The sequence below is a fragment of the Cuculus canorus genome, chromosome 22, assembly GCF_017976375.1.
Source record: "Cuculus canorus isolate bCucCan1 chromosome 22, bCucCan1.pri, whole genome shotgun sequence".
In the NCBI taxonomy this organism is placed as follows: domain Eukaryota; kingdom Metazoa; phylum Chordata; class Aves; order Cuculiformes; family Cuculidae; genus Cuculus; species Cuculus canorus.
Window position 1 is genome coordinate 7905014 of NC_071422.1, and position 19625 is coordinate 7924638.

General features: G+C 51.6%; 1 protein-coding gene across 3 annotated transcripts in view; it reads left to right on the forward strand.

Annotated features, from left to right (window-relative positions):
- Positions 1 to 19625, forward strand: part of CSMD2 (CUB and Sushi multiple domains 2) — a 295469-nt gene that overhangs the window by 247904 nt on the left and 27940 nt on the right. For all 3 annotated transcript variants that reach the window (XM_054086316.1, XM_054086315.1, XM_054086317.1), the window contains 11 exons: positions 1329 to 1409; positions 2272 to 2385; positions 4341 to 4529; positions 5257 to 5403; positions 6552 to 6740; positions 12061 to 12246; positions 12552 to 12746; positions 14489 to 14662; positions 15003 to 15176; positions 18103 to 18276; positions 19067 to 19255. In XM_054086316.1, the coding sequence (XP_053942291.1) occupies positions 1329 to 1409; positions 2272 to 2385; positions 4341 to 4529; positions 5257 to 5403; positions 6552 to 6740; positions 12061 to 12246; positions 12552 to 12746; positions 14489 to 14662; positions 15003 to 15176; positions 18103 to 18276; positions 19067 to 19255 (1812 nt within the window). The remainder of the gene's footprint in view (positions 1 to 1328; positions 1410 to 2271; positions 2386 to 4340; positions 4530 to 5256; positions 5404 to 6551; positions 6741 to 12060; positions 12247 to 12551; positions 12747 to 14488; positions 14663 to 15002; positions 15177 to 18102; positions 18277 to 19066; positions 19256 to 19625) is intronic.

Below are 19625 nucleotides of genomic sequence, written 5' to 3' on the forward strand. Positions count from 1 at the left end.
GTGCACGTGGGGTGCGTAATCCTGTCCCTCATCTTCACCAGAAGCGGCTGCGATCCCTCCAGTGCATTCCCTGATCTCCAAATATCACGTTTGTCCACACACTTATTGGGAAAGCATTGGGATAGGGGAACTGGGGCAAGACAGTGGGGCGTCTGCTTCTGTACGTGTGTGTTTAAGCATCATCAGAAGCCTCGTTAAGGTTGCTGCCAGCCCGCCGTGCTGCGAAGAGTTCGACATCGTGGAGATAGTAAGAATTAATATTCAGTGGCAGCTCCTGTATCTTAAATTAAAGGGCTGATATAAATTTCAGAGGAAGTTATGCTTGTGCAGGGTCAGGTGCAGGGGGAGCAAAGATGCAGAGAAGTGCTGAGTAAATAGCAGAAAATGTCTTTCATTAATATTAATTTAGTCCCCGGTACCATACTTTCAATTTAACAGTGCTCCCAGCTCTTGTGTGTTTATTTTCAGCGGCAGCCCAGTGCTCGAGCCTCACCCACCCGCGTGCTTGCAAGCAGTACGTCTCTTTTGCTCAGTGTCAGCGGATTTTCTATTTTTGGTGGAAATTTTGCTGTTTGCAATGTATTCGGTCAGGTGTGTGAGCCAAAAGAGTTGGTTCTGCTCCTTTACTGGATGTCGCTTTCCCATTTAGCCAAGTGGCAGCCCCGAAAAAAATGTCTAATTGGGCAAAAAGTCCAAGGTCTGCCCAGTTTTGGTGTATGTGAGGCACTGACACCAGCCTTGCAGGCGCTACTTTTGAACAGCAGACTGTAAATAGGATTTGCAGTTGAAAACTCTAGCACTCCTGGAATTATTTACACAATCATTGATAAATAATTCCAAATTAAAGAGAAAGGGGTGAGTTTTGTGATCCCTCTTCAAGGACAGGCAGTAAGGATGAAGTTCTCTGAATAATTATTGTTATAATCTACTTGGTGCTGGAGCTTCTGAGATTCCCTCTGCTGCGAGGGACGTGATTCCACTGAAGTCACCAAAATCAACTCTCTTGGTGTCCTGAAAGGTGCTGATAACGGTGCCTCAAATCAGGATCCATCGGTTATCGCTTGGTGTTCATCCAGATGGACTGGCGCTGTCTGGGCACTTGCATCTATACAGACTGTTCCTCTTAGGTGTAAGAAAGCAGAGCAAGCTGCCCTGGAGCACAAGTAACCGGAGCCATCTCCGTGGGGTTGGAGGGGGAAAAGGCTGGTTGCACTTTTCCAATTCCTTTTGCTTGTGGAGAGGGAGGGTTTGCTCAGTGCACACGCAGGCGGTCATGGCTGCCTTCACCCTGGCTTAACGTCTGCTGCTCTTCCTTTGCTCTCTTTCAGCCTACCAGCTCTTCAGATGTCAGCCTCCCACCATCGTTCCCAACGCAGAAATCATCACTGAGAACGAAGAGTTTAACATAGGTAGCCTCTCGCGGTCCTCTTGGTCCTCCTTCCCCCCTCTCCGGCTGCTGGCAGTGCCCACAGGAGACACGTGCGTGTTGTAGACCTGTGTCTGGGGTCTCAGGAGACCTCGTCACACGTGTAGTGCTGTGTGGGAAGGGGAGGTGCGCGTGACCTTGCTCCACACCCGTTGGTCGTACAGAGTCAAATTGATCCGGTTGTCCCGAGGCTTTTCCTCTCTGTTAGTACAGAAGTGCTTTTGCTTTTGTGAAAGCCTTGAGCTTGTTCGGAAACATTCAGAAATCTCTGCCACAATAAATAGTTTTCAGGTGTTTCAAACAAAGCATTGTGTGAAAGCTGAGCAGCCGTTGTTCTGTTTTGGAGAACCTTTCACCCGTATCGACTGTGCTTTTTGTATTTTCTGCTGTTGCTCACGGTTACATCCACATTTTCAGCGTGTCTGCAGCCGGCAAAATAGCTGTGATTTTTGTAAAGCAGCTTTTCTTACTGTCTGCTCCCTTTGAGGGAAGTCTCCACCTGAAATAGCTTGCGCAAATCATAATAGTCTCCGTGGTGTGACAGCGGTTTATCCCAACTGAGACTCCAGCATGCCTTTCTACGCCTTTTATTTCTGCATCTGCACCTTTCATTCCTGCGCGGTCGTGCCAGAGCTCGATGGCAGAAGCACAGTTGAGAGGTCCCTGCGGTGCCCTCTTCCCCGGCTGTGGTTCAGCCTTGGTGAACTCATGTGAATGTCGGGGTGTGTGCAGGGACAGGAGTTGGACTCGATGATCCTTGTGGATCCCTTCCAAGTCAAGATGCTCTGTGAGTCTATGAATTGATCGTTCTCTTGCCTTGAGATGGTTTCTGTTTCTGTCCGTAGGTGACATAGTGAGGTACAGGTGCCTTCCTGGCTTTACCCTGATTGGAAATGAAATCCTGACCTGCAAACTAGGCACTCATCTCCAGTTTGAAGGACCTCCCCCCACATGTGAAGGTAAAGTCTGGAGTGCCCACCGTGGCAGCCAAAGCTTCCAAAGGGGGAGACTGCTGCGAGAGCAGGGGCTGGCTAAGGGAGGGAGCAAGCCGAATGGCACGCGAGGGAGATTTCTTTGCATATACTGCATCCTTGGGGTTAATTCTGAGATCTTTAGAGTCCCAGTAGTGCAAGCTCATCCGTCAGGACCTTGTGGGGAGGGTCGCAAGACAGCTCTGTGCGGGGAACCGCCGTTCTCCTGACCTGCCTCGCGGCCTGTCCCGGGGCCAAGAACCTTGGCTGGGCTCAAGCAACAACCAGCAAATAACATGAGAGAGTTGCTGAGTGATTTATTGCAGCCACCCTCTGATAAATGATAGGGAAAGTGATTCATGGGAACGGTTGTCAAGCGCTGGAAGGGTCTGTCCGGAGAAGTGGGTGAGTCACCAGCCCTGGAGGGATTTAAAAGCCGTGTGGATGTGGTGCTTAGGGACATGGTTTAGCGGTGAACTTGGCAGCGTTAGGTTAACGGTTGGACCTGATGTTCTTAAAGGTCTTTTCCAGTTTAAACAATTTATGATTCTAAGTTCCTCCACCCTCCGTGGACCCTGAGGGGTCCACTGGGTCTCCACATCTTCCGAGGGGGTTTGCCTTACAGCAGGTACCCCTCGATTACACCCCAACCTCCAGTTCAGGAAGACACTTTGAGCTTGTACTTCCCTGAGCAGAGGTCTGAGATACTGAGTGTCTGACTGCATTGGTGAAGTCATTAAAACAGGCACCGAAATGTCCTTACCCTGAGGGGGAGGAGGAGTTCGGCGCTGCCAGGTCGCTCTGACACATGAACAGTGAAGGAAGAGCCGGCAGTGAGCTCCTCCGGCGAGGCGATGCTGCGAGGAACAGCTTCTCTATTAGTGCCACACATGGGAGAGAAATGAAAGCCCCAAGTAGGCTGCGCTGTGCACCTTGCTGCCGCTCAGGAGGGATCCCAGAGATGCTTCCGTGCTACCATGTTACCTTATTTATCCCCTGGATTCCTGCTGGTACCTTTGTCCACTCCAGCCGTGATTATTTCATCTCCTTCATTCCCTCCTATCCGCACATTTTTACCATATAATGGGATATTTTTCTGTAGCTTTATTCTCTCTGAAATAGCGTGAACTGAAGGAGAGAAAGGGAGGTCATTCAATTATTTACTGATGGTTGTTAGCCTGGGGGTAAAGGGACTGCTAAAATTACATCTGGCCACCAATTTATAGAGGTCAAAAAATCACCGATGGGATTAAAGATTTGGAAAGAATGCACTGCTCCTTCTGGATGGTTCTGGCTGTTTTCTATTAATACGAGTGCAGTGTTTGCACTGCGCTGTAGTGACAATTATGGAGAAATAAAGATCCCTTTCTTTTTATGCTTTTTGCTCGCCTTGTGTGTTTGCCTCCTCTTCCTGGGTGTTTTTGCTGGCCTTTTTATTTAGGGCTTCTAGCTGGGTTTCATTTTTCCAGAACTGAAGGGTCTGCACTAATTAGGAAAGGGACTGGAGTTCTGTCCTAGCTAACGGCTCCGAGGGTGACCTGGGATAAGGCTGCAGCTCCACACCTTGTTCTAAAACCGATAATAAAGTTTCCAGGGAATCCCGGGGAGTCTTTTGTAACTTAAGTTGCAGTGCCATTTGTTCAGAGAGATGTGGAATAACGCAAGGACAGTTGAGATTGCTTGCATTGTCGTTTTTTGCCTCTGGTGATGGATGAACGTGGTGATTGCTCGGGGAAAGGAAACTTGCTTTATTTGGAGCTGCAGCAGGGCTTAGGGATTCTCAGTGAACCCCGAGGTGTGCAGGGAGTGTACCTGGGTGGGAGCCGTGCTCTATCTTGACCTGACTTAGGGAGACCTTCTTGGCCATAATATCTTGTTTCCATCCTCCCCCTGTACAACAGGGGATTTCATTTGCTGTTGTCTCTCCTTCACGTTCCCTGCAGTGCACTGTCCGATGAACCAGGTGATGACGGACTCCACCGGCGTGATCCTCAGCCAGAGCTTCCTGGGGAGTTACCCTCACTTTCAGACCTGTTCTTGGGTGGTGAAGGTGGAGCCTGGGTATAACATCTCCCTCACCATCGAGTACTTCCTGAGCGAGAAGCAGTATGACGAGTTTGAAATCTTTGATGGTAAGAGATTCACCGGTTCGACTTGCCTGGTGACTGAGGGGGGAAGGAAAGAAACGTCAGAGTTTTGTTCGTCGTTGATCTCTGTTCCCAGAGCACTTTGGGGAGAGCTTTCCACCTCTGTGCCTGCAGCCTCCCGCTGGACCTAAAGAAAGCTCTTCCCAAGACTGGTTGATTTTCTGGATAAGATAATATCAATGATTTGAGTTTGGGATGATTCTAAAGGCTTTTTCCAAGGGGCAGGAGTTATCAGATTCCTGGGAGAAATTGTAGTGGAGGTTGCTGCTAAAGGACAAGCTGGAAGGATGGGATTCGCATCCCTGAAGGCCATACAGACCCTATTTTCTAGGCCCATGAGTTCTCCAGACTGAGAAGGGGTGTCAGTATTCACAGCGATGCAGCTTTGTGACCAAATGGAGAACACAAGTCCTGTGCTGTTGCTCCTGTGGTTTCCCATCTGGACCTGAGCTGAAGGCATTGCTGCCTGGAGCAAAGTCCTGCTCTTCCTGCAATCAACCGGGCTTTGTTTGCCATCGGTTTCCCAGGAGCCAGGTGTCAGCGCCGGGGCTTGTGTTTCCAAAGAGCCCCGAGCGTGAGCTGCCAGTCCTGGGCTCGTGGTGAAAGCTCCCGTTCCACAACGTGCCTGCTCCTCCTGCAGGAACTCATCCAGGCACGCAAGGCCCGTGCGTGTCTGTGCCAGCCCTGACTTTCATTCCCTCCTTCCCTCCAGGTCCCTCTGGCCAGAGCCCGCTGCTCCTGTCGCTGAGTGGGAACTACTCTGCCCCTCTGACCGTCACCAGCAGCGGGAACAAGGTCTATCTCCGTTGGTCCTCTGATCACGCCTACAACAGAAAAGGCTTCAAAATCCGCTACTCTGGTAAGCGCGCAGCAGAGGCTGAGCCCGTGCCAGGAACGGGGCCGTCTCTTCGGCCAGGGATCGCCACACTGCCTCCGCGGAGGGGCACGGGCCATCTGTGTCGGGAGGAGCTGCCAAGGCCTGGGAGGGCACGCGGAGCCAGGCTCGTGCGGAGCTGGGGAAGGCAGGGTTATTTCCAGCAGAAACTGTGAAGCTTTGGCTGGATTTCAAACTACTGAAGAATCGGAAGCAGAGATTTAACAGGTACAAACTGGAGAGGAGCAGATTTAGCCTGGACATTAGGAAGAATTTCTTCATCATGAGAGTGGTGAGACACTGGCCCAGGTTGCCCAGAGCAGTGGTGGTGCCCCATCCCTGGAGGGGTTCCAGGCCAGGTTGGATGGGGCTCGGAGCCCCTGATCCAGTGGGAGGTGTCCCTGCCCATGGCCAGGGTTGGAGCTGGATGAGCTTTAAGGTCTTTTCCAACCCAAACTATTCTATGTGACCATGGCTCTGGTTGCGTGGAACCCGTGTGCTTCACAGTAGAGATTGAGGTGTTACTGAATGGTGGTGGCTTTGCAGTGGGGCCGTTTTGCAGCGTTTGAAGATGAAGGTCTCGAAACGCAACAACTTGTGGTAGGAGCTGACGCGCAACTTAGACGTGACTGATGGTGCTGCAGCGTTTGCAGTTTAAAACACATTGTGCTCCTGGTCAGGCGTTCTGCCACCGCTCCAGAGGAACGGGACCCCGGGGAGTCTGGGTTCCTCATTCAGCACAAAACCACTGCTGGATACTCAGTGTTTGCTGAGAATTCCTTGGAATTAATTACTCTCTTTTGGTACTTAGCAAATCTTAATTAATGGAAGTTAGAAAACTGGGTTGAGAACTTGCCAGTGTATCATAAATAAATAATGACTTTACTCAGTAAATGAATTAAGTAATGTTTAATTATCAGAAATTAGTCTTTATTTCTAGAGCCGAGTGAAACTTGGACAGTAGCGCTGCCGCTCTCCCCCTTTGACTTTGTATTTATCCATCACGAGTTTTCTGTTTCTTGTACAGCCTGAGGTTATGGTGAGCACGCTGGAACTCCGGAGAACAGGAAGGGAATTTGTCTTGATAAAGCCCAGCCGATGATTTATTTATTTCCCTCTGCCCTTCTCTCCAGCTCCGTACTGCAGCCTCCCGCAGCCGCCAGCCCACGGGCTGATTCTCAGCCAGACGGGGCTGCACCCTGGCAGCACGGTCCGCTTCGGCTGTGACATTGGCTACCGTCTGGTTGGGCACAGCACCACCACCTGCACTCAGCACCCCCAGGGCTACTTCCACTGGAACGAAGCCATCCCTCTGTGCCAAGGTGAGAGCAGGCAAACGAATCGTTACGAGGATCCAGAGTCCTTGGAAGGACTGAGGGAAATGCAGGAGACATAAAAGCCTGTTGTAATTCCCTCCCCAGTCCCTGTTGAGAACAGGCTTTGAGCTGCAGGTGGGCGGTGAGGGGGGCTCGTCTGAATCCAGGGCCGTGGGTGTAGGTGTGCAAGGAGGGAAGGGAGTAATTGGGATAATTGTGGCGTGGGGCAGAAAAAGAAGCATCTGTGCAAAGGCTGTAGAAGGGTTTGAACTCTCAGTAAAGACCCAGCCAAGCCTTGGTTAAGGGCTGGAGAAGCCATAGCTTGGAAGAATCTGGAAAGGCTGGTGGGGCGACAGGTCCAGCAGGGTTTTAGTGGATGGAATGTCCTCCGGTGTTTCTGGAAGTGCCCTTGTAGAGCTGCGTCTGTCAATGGGGGCTGAGAAATTTCTTGGGATTCTGATGGTGCCCAGTTTCCGTTGGCTTCATGTAAGATTTAGACGTGTGGTTGTTCTTTCCACATCTCCTCCTAATTAACTGTAATCTTTATGACATATTATACTTGGCACAAGGCTCCTTCCAGGCGTGGGAGTGAGGGGAGAACGGGGCAGCGTGCCCCAGGGGCTGTGCTTCGGCGCTGTTCCATCTCCCTCACTGTGTTCCATGTCTGATTGCACCTTTTTCTCAGCCCGCCAATCATCCCTGTTCCTTTGTGTTGATAAAATGCCTGTCTTTATTCTGATGAAGCCTTTCAGTGCCTTTGAACATTCATCCAAGTTCCAAGGGGACTGAGCACTGGGGATTAATATTGCATTGACTTCCCTGGAAAGTAGCCAGAGAGCAGAGACGGCGTAGGCAAAATCTTATTGCAGCGTCTGCATTGTTGTCAGCCCAAGCCATGAGGAAAAGCAGGATTATTTAGTGTGGGAAGTACCAAGGAGCCTTGGAAAATCTCTTCTGTGCTCTTGAATCAGTTGATCTCTTGAAATTGCGCAGGAGTGCGAGCAGTCCTGCAGCTCAAGGGTGGGTTTGCGCTATGGGTGCTTCCGTCCTTTTGGAGCCCTCTCCAGGCTGGATTTATTTAAAGGTGAGTGGAAAGGAGTAAACCACCACCACGCCCCCCAGTCCCGTTGGAAAAGCTGGGCATGAGCTGAGAGTGATTTTAGCCTGCGCGATAGAGCGGATGGGCGCAAACGCCGAGTGCTGGAACGAGCAGATGCAAGACCAGCAAGTGCAAGGGGCTGTCATGGCAACTGTGCCTCCCGAATCTTTAGCCCAGAGTAAGGAATTTCTCTGATGTACTGTGTCTCTTTCTAAGGAAAAACCTGTAATGAAGAACAGGTACAAACGCAGCTCAGTCCTTCCTGCCCTGGTGTGCTGGAATGCCACCTACGCCTCGTGGTCAGCTCTAAAGCCGTGTTGACTTTTAAGAGGTTTAATGGCTTGTAGGGAGTGTATTTAAAACATGGAAGTAGGGAGGAGATAGAGAATGGGTGTGTGGGGAGGTTGGGAGAGGATGTACTTAGAGCAGGTATTCCCTGACTGCAGTGATTTAAGGCAGAAATGAGTCCCCCGGTGCCCAGGCCACCAGGGAAGGAGCCAGAGCATCCATGACTTGTCTCCCACCTGGCCTGGAACTGCTGGGAGCTCCTGCAGCGTTGCTGAGCACCCCAGGTCTGCGTCGTGGGGTGGGGGGTGTGGGAAGAGGATTTCCCAAGGGAGGTGCCTGGAAAGCACTAAGCCCCCACTGTTCTGGTTCAGGTGAATGTGGGACATGTCAGGATCTTGATGGGCACAACCTGTGGTGCGAGTCCGTGGCAGTCGCCAACAGAGGAAGAGTTTGGGGACCAATTCATAGCATTTCAGGCTATGGCTCTGATTTCCTCTTTGGAGAGGTGTGTCTGTCCCCACTGACCAGGCAGAGAGCACCGTGGTCAGGGTCTTGCTGCTGGATGTCCCTCTGAGAGAGGCTATCTCTGTCCAGGGAGGAGAGCTCACTGGTCACGTTAGATCCTGAGGCTGAAATATCCCCTTTGGGAAAGTCACCTTCTCTCTCTGTTTTTACATCATCTGGCCCATGGTTATCGAATGCCTTGAGATGGCTGCAGGAGGTGAGCAAGTAGTGAACTGGAGCTGTAGGAGAATCCATGGCGGAGCAGCTCCCCCCCCTGGCCTCCAGCAGCCGACAGCCAGGGCTGGCTCTCCTCTCCTTGCCCGCTTCAGCTTCATAAAATCCAACAGCACTTCGGTTTATTCTTTTTTACGTTGCTCTCAAAGCCAACCGGCAGCCTTTTGTTTTGGGCTGCACTCAATTTCTCATGCTTTCTGGTGGCCAGGACCACATGGCAGGGGCTCGGGGACGCTGCCGGAATGGCTCACACGGATCAGCTGTGTCAGGAGAAAGGAACCAGGGTGCCTGCAAACACATGGTCTGGTTAACAAATGACATTTCCCATAGCTCCTTTCTGCCAGCACATAATCCTCTTCCCCTTCCCAATCCCCTCTGAATAATCTTTACTACGTGCTCCGTCCTAGCTGACATTTATGGAAGCAGCAGAGAATGTTCTGCAGGGAACAATCCTGCGTTGGCACAATGAGGGAGAGCACGAGATGATCTGATGTGCCTTTTCTGTCTCTGCTGCCTATTTGTAAGTTGCTTTGTTTTTGGAATCCCAGCTGCAGATTTGCTTTCATAGCCTCTGTCCCCTCTCCTAGCACATCATCTTCCTGCAGGCAGTTTTTGTCCCTCCGAACCCTTGTAAGTGCTCGTTTTTCCCTGGACCGTGCTCTCCACGGGTCTCCGAGCCAAATGCTGGTTTGCTTTCCCCTGGAGCAACGACTCTTTTTTTTTTTTGTCATCTCTGATTCTGGTGGATTTGAGCCTCAGAAATGCTCTTTGGAGCAGATGCTGGGTTTATCGCCACCACAACGATCCAGCTTCTCTGCTTCCTGCAGGGCTCTGTGAATAAAAAATTAACTAATACCAATGTACTGCTCAAGGATGCTGGATTTGCAGAGAAGGAAGGATCCTGCCATGGGTGCTGAGCAGCAGATGTTGCTTCCCTAGTTGGCTCTCCCTGCTTGGTCATCTTTGTTGTAGCCCAACCAGCTACAGGGGAAGAGGGTGATGGTTTTTTATTACATCTGGTGGCTTAATGACATTTTTAGTTAACTGCAGCTGACCTAGAAGCACTGTATTATGGGTCACTTTTGTACCAGGGCAGGGCTTACACCATGGGAAGACTCTAAAGGACCACTTGAGAGGTGGCAGGACCTGATCTAGTGGGATGTCCCTGCCCATGGCAGAGGGTTGGAACTAGATGATCTTTGAGGTCCCTTCCAACCCAAACTGTTCTATGATTTTGTGATTCTGTGACCAGGCAGCAGCCAGTCGTCCTTCCCTTGGGCAGGGAAATGAAAGCAAATGGGAGCTCAGCCTCCCTGCGCTGGAGCTCTGGTCTCTTTTCACACCGATGTCCCTCCCTGTCAGTCCCTGCACCTCAGTTTCCTGGTGACAAATAAGAGGGAGGGAGTTTTGGCAAAGCATCAGGCTGCAGAGGAGAATTGGAGGGAGAAGGGAGAAGGCTTTGCTTGGGTCGGTGGCGTGAGAAGGGGGTCGGTGTTCTCACCAGCTTCTTCAATGGGATACAACAGCAGAAAGGAACGGTAGGAGAGCTGCCAGGCAGGAGGGAAAGGGTAGGACTTTCCAGGTCCCCTCTTCTTCTGCCTCAGAGCAAAATTGGTATTCAGCGTGGCTGCTTGTCTAGACACCCAGCCTTGTAGAGAGATTCGCCAAGCTCCTTAGCTCGATGAAGTGACATACGTGTGATTATCATTTCAACCAGGGATGTGCCTGATGGTGCTGATACGCGCCTGCTGAATTACTCGCACCTATTAGCAACACCAGCATCTGCGAGGTGCGGTGTGGTTGTGCTCCGGGCTGGGGCTCCGGCCGGCTCGTGTAGCAGTGTGGGATAACGGCGTTGTGGACCTTGAGTGGTAGAAGGTTCCAGTGTTTGTGCTGATGCTGTACACAGTAAATCCACTCTCTCCTTTTCCCTGCTCAGCGGGGTCCGTGTCACCACAAGGTGACTTTTCAGATTGTCTCATCCTCGTTTGCCTGCAGAGGGAATAACAGGAAGGTGAATGTGTGTTGAAGTGTCAGCATGTGGCTGAGGAGACACAGGCTCAGCCTCCAGCTCATCCCTTAGCTGAGTGGGAGCAGCTCAGGCTGCTCAGGGAAGGAATAGATTTCCTTTAGAGCGCTGTAAAAATGCAGACAATTGTTTGGGTTAGGTGTTGGCACCCAAATCCGTGCTCGCCAGCGGGCTCTGCTCATCTCGATGCCCGGCAGAGGCCGTTGGCAGCCCCGCTGGCCGGTGGTCCCAGGCTGCTCTTCCCTCGGGTCACCCTGCGGGCTGTGCATCTCCAACCCAAGCGAGGTGGGCTCGCTCCAGAGCCAAGATTCAGAGGGATGGGAACCTGTGGTGGTTTTAGGGCAGGTCTGGGCTTGATTTCCCAGCACCTCTAATACTGATAGAGAAGAAATCAGTCCTGAGTGGCAGACTCTCAGTGCTGGTGTTCCCAGCAGTAGAGAAGAGGGTACTAGCGCTTGTCACATCTTACAAAACCCTTGCAGCGTAAATGAATGTGATTCTAGTCTGTATCAGGCTGCTGCTCGTATCTCTGTGACCTGCCTGTCCCCTTGCTGCCCTGCTCAGCCGCTCTCCTGGCGGTGGGACTGAGGGTCTCGGCAGGAGCGGTGTGGAGCATCTTCTCCCAGGTGCTGCCATCTCGAGCAGCCGGTTGGCGTTGTGCCTGTTGATCAATTTTTCCCCTGAATTCCCCCTTACCTTCTCAGCCGTAATGCTAAATTTAGCCTTCCTTCTGCCACAACATAATTATACAATTTGCTGCCTTACGTAATCCAGAAGTGCTGTTGGAAAGGGCTTTCAGGTTGTTGCTGCTGTGGGATGTAAATACAAAACGTTATTGCTATCTAATCCTTTATCTCTGTGTGAAAACTCTGAATCCTGTGTTGATGCATTTTGTGTTATAGATATTAGAGAAAGCGCGAGCCGGAGTCTCTTCCAGTAGAAACCGGTATTCAGCGCTGGCTTTGCTGCCACCGCACTGATAGGCAGGAGTTGAAAATCTGATCCTCTGTGAAAGTGGGCATTCGTTGTGGCTTCGGGGGTTCAGCGGGGGATGGAGCTCTTGTGAACAGGAGAGCTTGCGAGCCGGGCTTTCAGCTCCTGTGCCACGAATCCATGATAATATCAGAAGGCGGCTGATTTCTCAGTTGTGTTCTTCTCCCTCTCCTTCCCAGCTCTCTCCTGTGGAGTTCCCAGAGCCCCAAAGAACGGAGTCGTCTTTGGTAAGGAGTACACGGTGGGCACGAAAGCCGTGTACCATTGCAGCCAGGGCTTCCAGCTGCAGCCCGGGGAGCAGCCCAGCGCCGAGTGCCTGCACGCCGGGCAGTGGAGCAACGGCAACCAGCCCCCGCAGTGCGTGGGTGAGTGCCTGCAGCGCTGCGCCCCCGCGGCGGGGTGGGAGCCCCTTCCGCCATGCCTTGCAGCTCTAGCACAGACAGCTTTGCCTCACACATGCAGTAGTTAGGACACGGGGTATCTAATCCTTCATAACTTGGGTCTGATGCTCCCTCTCATGGTGTCTTGGCTTCCCACCTGTGAAACAGAGGTGCTCGTACTGCCCTGTTGTTAAAAGCTTGCTGAAATGCCCTGAAGCGCCTTGGAATTGAACACCTATTAACGCCTTCGTCTCGTTTCTTCTCCCTGGCTCACCACGTCTGGTTTCTAGCTGTCACCTGTCCCGACATCAACAGCATCGCAGTGGAGCACGGCCGGTGGCGGCTGACCTACGAGATCCAGTACCACTACAACGCCCAGCTGATGCTCATCTGCGACCCTGGGTACTACTACACAGGCCAGCGGGTCATCAGGTGCCAAGCCAACGGGACGTGGAGCATAGGTGAACCGATGCCCACCTGTAAAAGTAAGAACCAAAGCTCCGGAGCTGCACCGGAGCAGGCCAGCGTCACGGGATGTTCCGTAGGGGAAGGGGGTTCTGGTTTCCATTCGATGGGTGTGCGAGCTCTGGGGGTGGCTTGCAAACACACCACAGCTCTGGCTGCTTTTGGCAGCGTCTGAAGGCGTGACTGCAGAACTGCTCTAGAGAAGAGAGTTTGGATGCAAGGAGAGGTCGTCTGTTGTGCTGGTTTGTGGTTTAAGCTAATGTTCTGTGAGAAATGAAGCCCATTCACTCATCGGTTGCTGTCAGGTCCCAGCAGGTTCGCTGTCACTGGCACCAGATGCTCTGAAGTTTGGTTTTAAGGAAGAAAACAAAAAAAATCTGACTTAAGCCCTAACTTCTCCCCATTCTGTGTAAACACCAATTTTACAAGGGTAGCAGTGTCACCTGTAAATCAAAACCACCCTTGGCAAACCAGCAGCTTTCGCTCAGCTGTTCTGACACGACTGCTGAGCTTTGGATCCTGTCTTTTGTCAAAGGTGGACGATTTTTCTTTCTCTGAGTGCCGAGACAGAAAATTCTCTCCTTTGGAATGGCAGCTTCCCCTTCCCTCCTGCCTCCCTTTGTTTCTAGAGATACAACTGCCGGCTTTGGTGACAGATGCAGTTTCACTCCCGCGAGCTCTTCCGCCAGATCCGGGAGCGTGAGCCTGACCCCGTTTTATTTCTTCATCATTATTGCCACCTAAATTCAAATGACAGGATCTTGGCAAGGCGCTAAGGTCAGGAGCACCCAGCGTGTGGCTCTTGATTTCTTGCTGAGTGTGAAAGCACCAGAGGGTTTGCAGATCATAAAGGTGGATGAAATAAGGAGCTGAAGTTTGTAGCTGTGCACTGCGTTTGGAAGGGCTCCTCCAGGCTCCAGCTGCACCCGTAGACCAGGCTTTGGGCTGTTTGTCCTCTGTGGGAGTGAGCTTTGAACGGCAGCTCTGTCCTGGAAGTCACAGTGTGAGGAGGAAGCGGGGTGCCGCTTGCTGATTGGGAGCCTTGTGCCATTTTGTGGCTTTGCTGGAAGTCAGGTGTCCCAGCTGTGCTGAGCGACGGGTTCATCAGGGAAATCTCCCTGTGTGGAGAACTTCTGTAGTTTCTTCCTAGCCAGTCTGTAGTGCTTCCCTTGCATCCCAAAGCATAAATATTAATAGCAGTTATATTGTCACCTCACGTAACATGGCTCTCGATTATTGTTGTTGTCATAGGATCATGGAATGGTTTGTGATGAAGGGACCTCAAAGCCCATCCAGTCCCACCGCTGCCATGGGCAGGGACACCTCCCACTGGCTCAGGGGCTCCAAGCCCCATCCAACCTGGCCTGGAACCCCTCCAGGGATGGGGCAGCCACCACTGCTCTGGGCAACCTGGGCCAGGGCCTCCCCACCCCCACAGCAAAACATTTCTGCCCAACATCTCAATCTCCTCTCTTGCAGCTGAAAACCATTCCCCCTCATCCTCTCCCTTTATTCCCTGATCCAGAGCCCCTCTCCAGCTTTCCTGGAGCCCCTTTCAGCACTGGAAGCTGCTCTAAGGTCTCCCTGGAGCCTTCTCTTCTCCAGGCTGAACAACCCCCACTACATTATCCGTGTAACTGTTTAATAATCTTTCCTTCTCATTTCTGACTCCAATAATAACTTATGGTAAGCGTCAGTGAGTGCGTTTCTTTAAAAAGCTCTCCGCTTGCTCTCAGTTACCGTACTCTGGGATCTCTTTCAGTCATCTCCTGCGGAGACCTGCCGACTCCACCCAACGGGAACAAGATCGGCACGCTGACCAGCTACGGGGCCACGGCCATCTTCTCCTGCAACACTGGCTACACCCTGGTCGGGTCCCGTGTGCGGGAGTGCATGGCCAACGGACTCTGGAGCGGAGCAGAAGTGCGATGTCTGGGTAAGGAGTATCAGCGGAGTTTGGGAAAGAGTCCGGGTTGTGTTTCGGGTGGAAGAGGGATTTTAGATACCAGTTCAAGATCCCAAGTGAGGCCTCCACGCTGCTGACACTGTAGGGTTTTAAGTAGATATAAAAGGGAAGCAGACTTTGATCCTGACTGCTCGGTAGATGCAAGGTGGTTTGAGACTGGGGAGCTTTAAAAATGATATGTTGTTTTTATTTTTTTCTCTGGTTTTATTTATGGCTGCGGAGTCTGGAATTCAGATCCACCCGCCGGGCAGGGTGCTGGAGGAGGGGCAGGCAGCAGCTCGCGCTCATTCTCCTTGTCTCCCTCCCGCAGCGGGGCACTGCGGTGTTCCCAGTCCCATCGTCAACGGGCAGATCAACGGCGAGAACTACAACTACCGCGGCAGCGTGGTTTATCAGTGCAACCCCGGCTTCCGCCTCATCGGGATGTCGGTGCGGATCTGCCAGCAGGATCACCGCTGGTCTGGGAAGACGCCTGTCTGTGTGCGTAAGTATGTTGTCAGCTTTCTTTAGCCCCGGTGACAGTCAGAGGACGGGAGCACGTGTACAGCCATCGTTCAGGCTCTGCACCCCCGGCTCCTTTGCACGCCCACAGTGACAGTGCTGCACAAGCGTCTCCCGTAGGAGAGAGCTGAGGTGTGGCAGGAGGGGCATCGCTCCAGTTTTGCCTGCTTTGCTGCTTTCCTCTGTTTTCAGTTGCACCTTTCTTTGGTGTTTTTGGTATGTGGAGTTTCTGCTGGGTGAGCACAGTTGCAGGTGCAGTTTCTGGGGAGCCCACCCTTTATCGGGGCGGGGGAGATTAAAGGCAGACGTAGCCCGGCCAGGCACACCACAGTTGTCTCCGAGATCCATGCTCTGTGCTGGAGGAAACTCAGTCTCTCTCCTCCTCTGATTCACATTCACAAGTCACCTTGCACAGGTGCTCGTTTATCTTTCCAGTAAATAAGCTAATTAAGAAAGTCTCGAGGACTCTAAGGTGTTAATAAGTTTAAGCATCATCTCATCAAGGGGCAGTGCGATCCATGCATGTCCTATCATGATTCCAGTTGTTGCTTTCAATCTCTCCTGGTTTTAAGCGTTATGTGCTGCGGCACAATAATAACAACGAAGTATCAGTGAATGTGCAGATGCCAGCCTGAAAATGAGAAACAAACTGAAGTTGTCAAGGTTAGCAGTGACTCCAGAATTTGAAGGTCGTCTAGGATTCTGTATGAGCCTTTTAGGAAAAAAAATCTTGGAAAGGCCACCTCTGGGTCTGTGGGTAGGTTTGAATTACTCTCATGTCTGGGGATGCTCTGTTGAGTGAGTTTTAATGTACTTTTACCTGCCTAGTGCATACACGCTGACCTTAGACCACCAATCATATTCTAGAATCACAGAATGGTTTGGGTTGGAAGGGACCTCAAAGCCATCCAGTCCCACCCCCTGCCATGGGCAGGGACACCTCCCACTGGATCAGGGGCTCCGAGCCCCATCCAACCTGGCCTGGAACCCCTCCAGGGATGGGGCACCACCACTGCTCTGGGCAACCTGGGCCAGGGCCTCCCCACCCTCACAGCAAAACATTTCTCCCCAACATCTCATCTCAATTTCCTCTCTTGCAGCTGAAAACCATTCCCCCTCGTCCTCTCCCTGCCCTCCGTGATCCAGAGCCCTCCCCAGCTTTCCCTCTTGCATCGCTGGGCTTCCTCCAGCTGTCAGGCAGATTGATGGAAATGCAGGATTTTCTAAACATCCGTTTTCAGGCATCATCTTGTTTCTTTCAGCCCATTAGCACAAACCAGATGAATGTTCCTTGTCTATATCTGTCTTCCGACTCCGGAGCCAGTGCAGGGCTGGTTCCCATGCGGTGCCTTTGTTTGGCTCCGCTTCGTGCCTGCGTCTGACTCCGGCACCTGAGAGCCCACCAAGCTTTTGTGCAGGGATTTGTAAAGGTGTCTCCTGTGCAGCAGTTGGCCTGGAAGTTATTACACTACACCAGGCCTTCTGGATAACATAAATTTAATGTCGTTAAAGCAGAGCACTGTTGGGCTCTGAAATGTGATGCCTTGAGGCTTTATTGCTTCTGAAGAATCTCGGGACACCGTGTGTGTTACCACATTATAATTTCCTATTGTCCTGATATTTTCTCTTTAAAACTGCTACAAAATGGCTCTTTTTGATCCATGCCAGCTGCAGGGAGCCTCTTCTTTTCTGGGACAGAATCCATCACCAGTTTCAAAACACGTATAATTGTATTCAGGAGTCCCTTGGAGAAGCCGGCATCTGCTTCCCGCGGCACTGGAAGGCTATCTGGCTTCATATTTTTCAGACCTGTACCTGTCACCAGCTTGCATGAGGAATAAATTCCCATCCCTGTGGCACAGTCCAGCCCTGGCAGTCAAACGTGTTATGGATCTTTGGTGGGAAATTCGTCTTCCCCTCCAGCTTCTGCCTTCGGCAGCTGTACACTAAACTGCCGGACTTCTGCTGATGGGCCATTGCCCCGTTTCAGCGTGACAATCATGAATATTGCTTTGTCCTTGACTGTCGGGATATATTGCGTTCTTTAGGCAGGCGGAAATCCGTCTGTGGCATATCCTGATGTTCCTATTGCGCAGCGGAACTCACTGCTGTGCTCGAAGCAAAGATCTCCGTGTGTCACTCGCAGCCGGGCTGCATCCTCCCCGTATCGCCCTCCGCTGAGGTACCAGCAGAGCAGCCCAGCCAAAAGCACTTGGAATTCCAGTATTTCTGTGCTTACCGCTGCTCCAGCCCTTCTCTCTGTGCTTTCCTTCGGAATGGCTCAGACTGACATCCTCCAGCCTTTTCCTCATCGCTGGCCCAAGCTAACATCAGCCGCAGGAACCAGAACTGCATAGAAGTCCTCATTTACAGGGATTTAGAAGTAAAAGTTTTCCCCTTTAAAGCAGGAAGATTGAAGCTTTCTAGGCCATATGTTAGAAACCTGATTTTTGTCATATTTTTTCTTCTGTTTTAACCATCCCTCCAGGTGTAACTTTATACTGCAGTGAGCGTACATCTGCCTTACACCAGGGAGAGAGGAAAACAGCAGGTTTCATGGCTGTGTGTGTGGTGCCCAGGGTAATGCGAGGCCATAGATTAATAGCAGGAGCTGGGAATTTTGAAGAGGAGCTCTGGGGATTTGCAGTGTAAGTCAGGAGGATGCTGGCACTCAGCTGCTTAGGGAGCAGTTGAGAGAATTTCTTATGCCAGGAAAATGAACAAAGGTACCGTGCTCTCAGCTTGATTCGGTATTTCAACAAAGCTGCTGCAAATCTTTGAAGTCAGTGTGGATTTGGGGGTTGATGGGGGGGTGTTTTTTACGGTCGCCTTCCTTGGGAAGTTTTTCCAATGGATAAGCCACTTCCTTCCAGGCTTAAGTAAGTAACGTCTCCGATTTCTGATTGCAGCCATCACTTGCGGGCACCCTGGCAATCCTGCCAACGGCTTGACCCAAGGGAGTCAGTTCAATCTGAACGATGTGGCCAAGTTTGTGTGCAACACCGGGTACCGCCTGGAAGGAGCCTCGCAGTCGCAGTGCTTGGCCAACGGCCAGTGGAGCAGCACCCTGCCCGCCTGCCGCGGTGAGTCGCCTGCCTCCACCCCGCTGCAGGCAAATCAGACCTGTCTGCGCCTTCCTTGGTGGTTGCTCTGGGTTCCTAAAACCCAGCTGTCATCAATTCACATCAAATAAATCAGGCGGTTCCTCAGGAAGGCACAAGCGACGTTTGAGCTCTGAGGGCTCTGTAAAGCTCATGCAATAAACTGATTTTCCCTTGCGTTTCTCTCAGAGCTGTTAATGGACCCTACCCAGCTCTGCATCCTCTGAGACATTGAAATACGTGTTGTGAGTCGGAAGGACACAAGAAAACATCAGGCCAGACCTAGACCACTTTACCAGATTAGGCTCTTTGTGCAGAGCCCTTTCTCCTTCTGGGTTGCCCTGCTTCCACTGGTGTTAGCACTCGAGTTCACTTATCAAATTCCCTCCCCTCCCTGCACTCCCTCCCTCCGTACTCCCGTAATCCGGTATCGCTGTCTATGCTGTTGCTCTGTCGGTCCAGAAATCTGTTACCCTCAACTGGCTGATGTCAGTCCTGATCTGGGGCCGAAGAGCAAGGCTCTGCCGCTGAGCCTCGCCTGGCAGGGCAAGAGCCGGCAGGATTGCTTCTCCTCCCTTTTTTCCTTTTAATTAGGTTTTTCCCTATTTCTGCCCCAAAGAATCTTCTTTAAAAAAAAAAAATTAAAACCCTCTTAAATTGTGGAATATGTGATTTGCAATTTTTTCCCCTTTCCCTGCTCATTTTTGGAGACTCCTTTGTTCTTTGTTACACCCTTGGTTCTGTATTTTTTTTTGTTGTTATTTGTTTGCAGTTGTAAACTGTACTGACCCCGGGCACCTGGAAAACAGCATCCGTCAAGTGCAGCCGAGTGGTCCGCACAGATTCAGCTTTGGAACAACTGTCTCATATCAGTGCAGCCACGGATATTACTTGTTGGGCACTCATGTCCTTACGTGTCAGGGGGATGGCACTTGGGACCGTGCCCTCCCACAGTGTCTTTGTAAGTTCTTCCGAATAATACCATCCACCGAGGTGTCCATCTCATGGGGTTCAGCTGAACGGCCACGTCAAACGTTGGGATCCAAAGCCCTTTGTAATCCACAGGAATCATTCCATCGCCTTCACTGCCCTCTGAATCCTGCCCACAGAAGGAAAGCGTGTGGTCTGAGGGGAGAAACCCTCTTAGGCAGAGGTGGTTTCCTCTGCAAGGAGAAGGCAGCTCAGCTGAGGTTTAGTGGTTCCGTGTAGCTCCAGCAGAACGATTGCAGGTGGAGAAGGGCCACCTGCCAATCCAATCTTCTTAGGGAGCAGCCTGTGTCTGGCCCGACTGAGGGCAGAGCGTGGTTAGCGCCGTCGAGGCATGGCTGGGT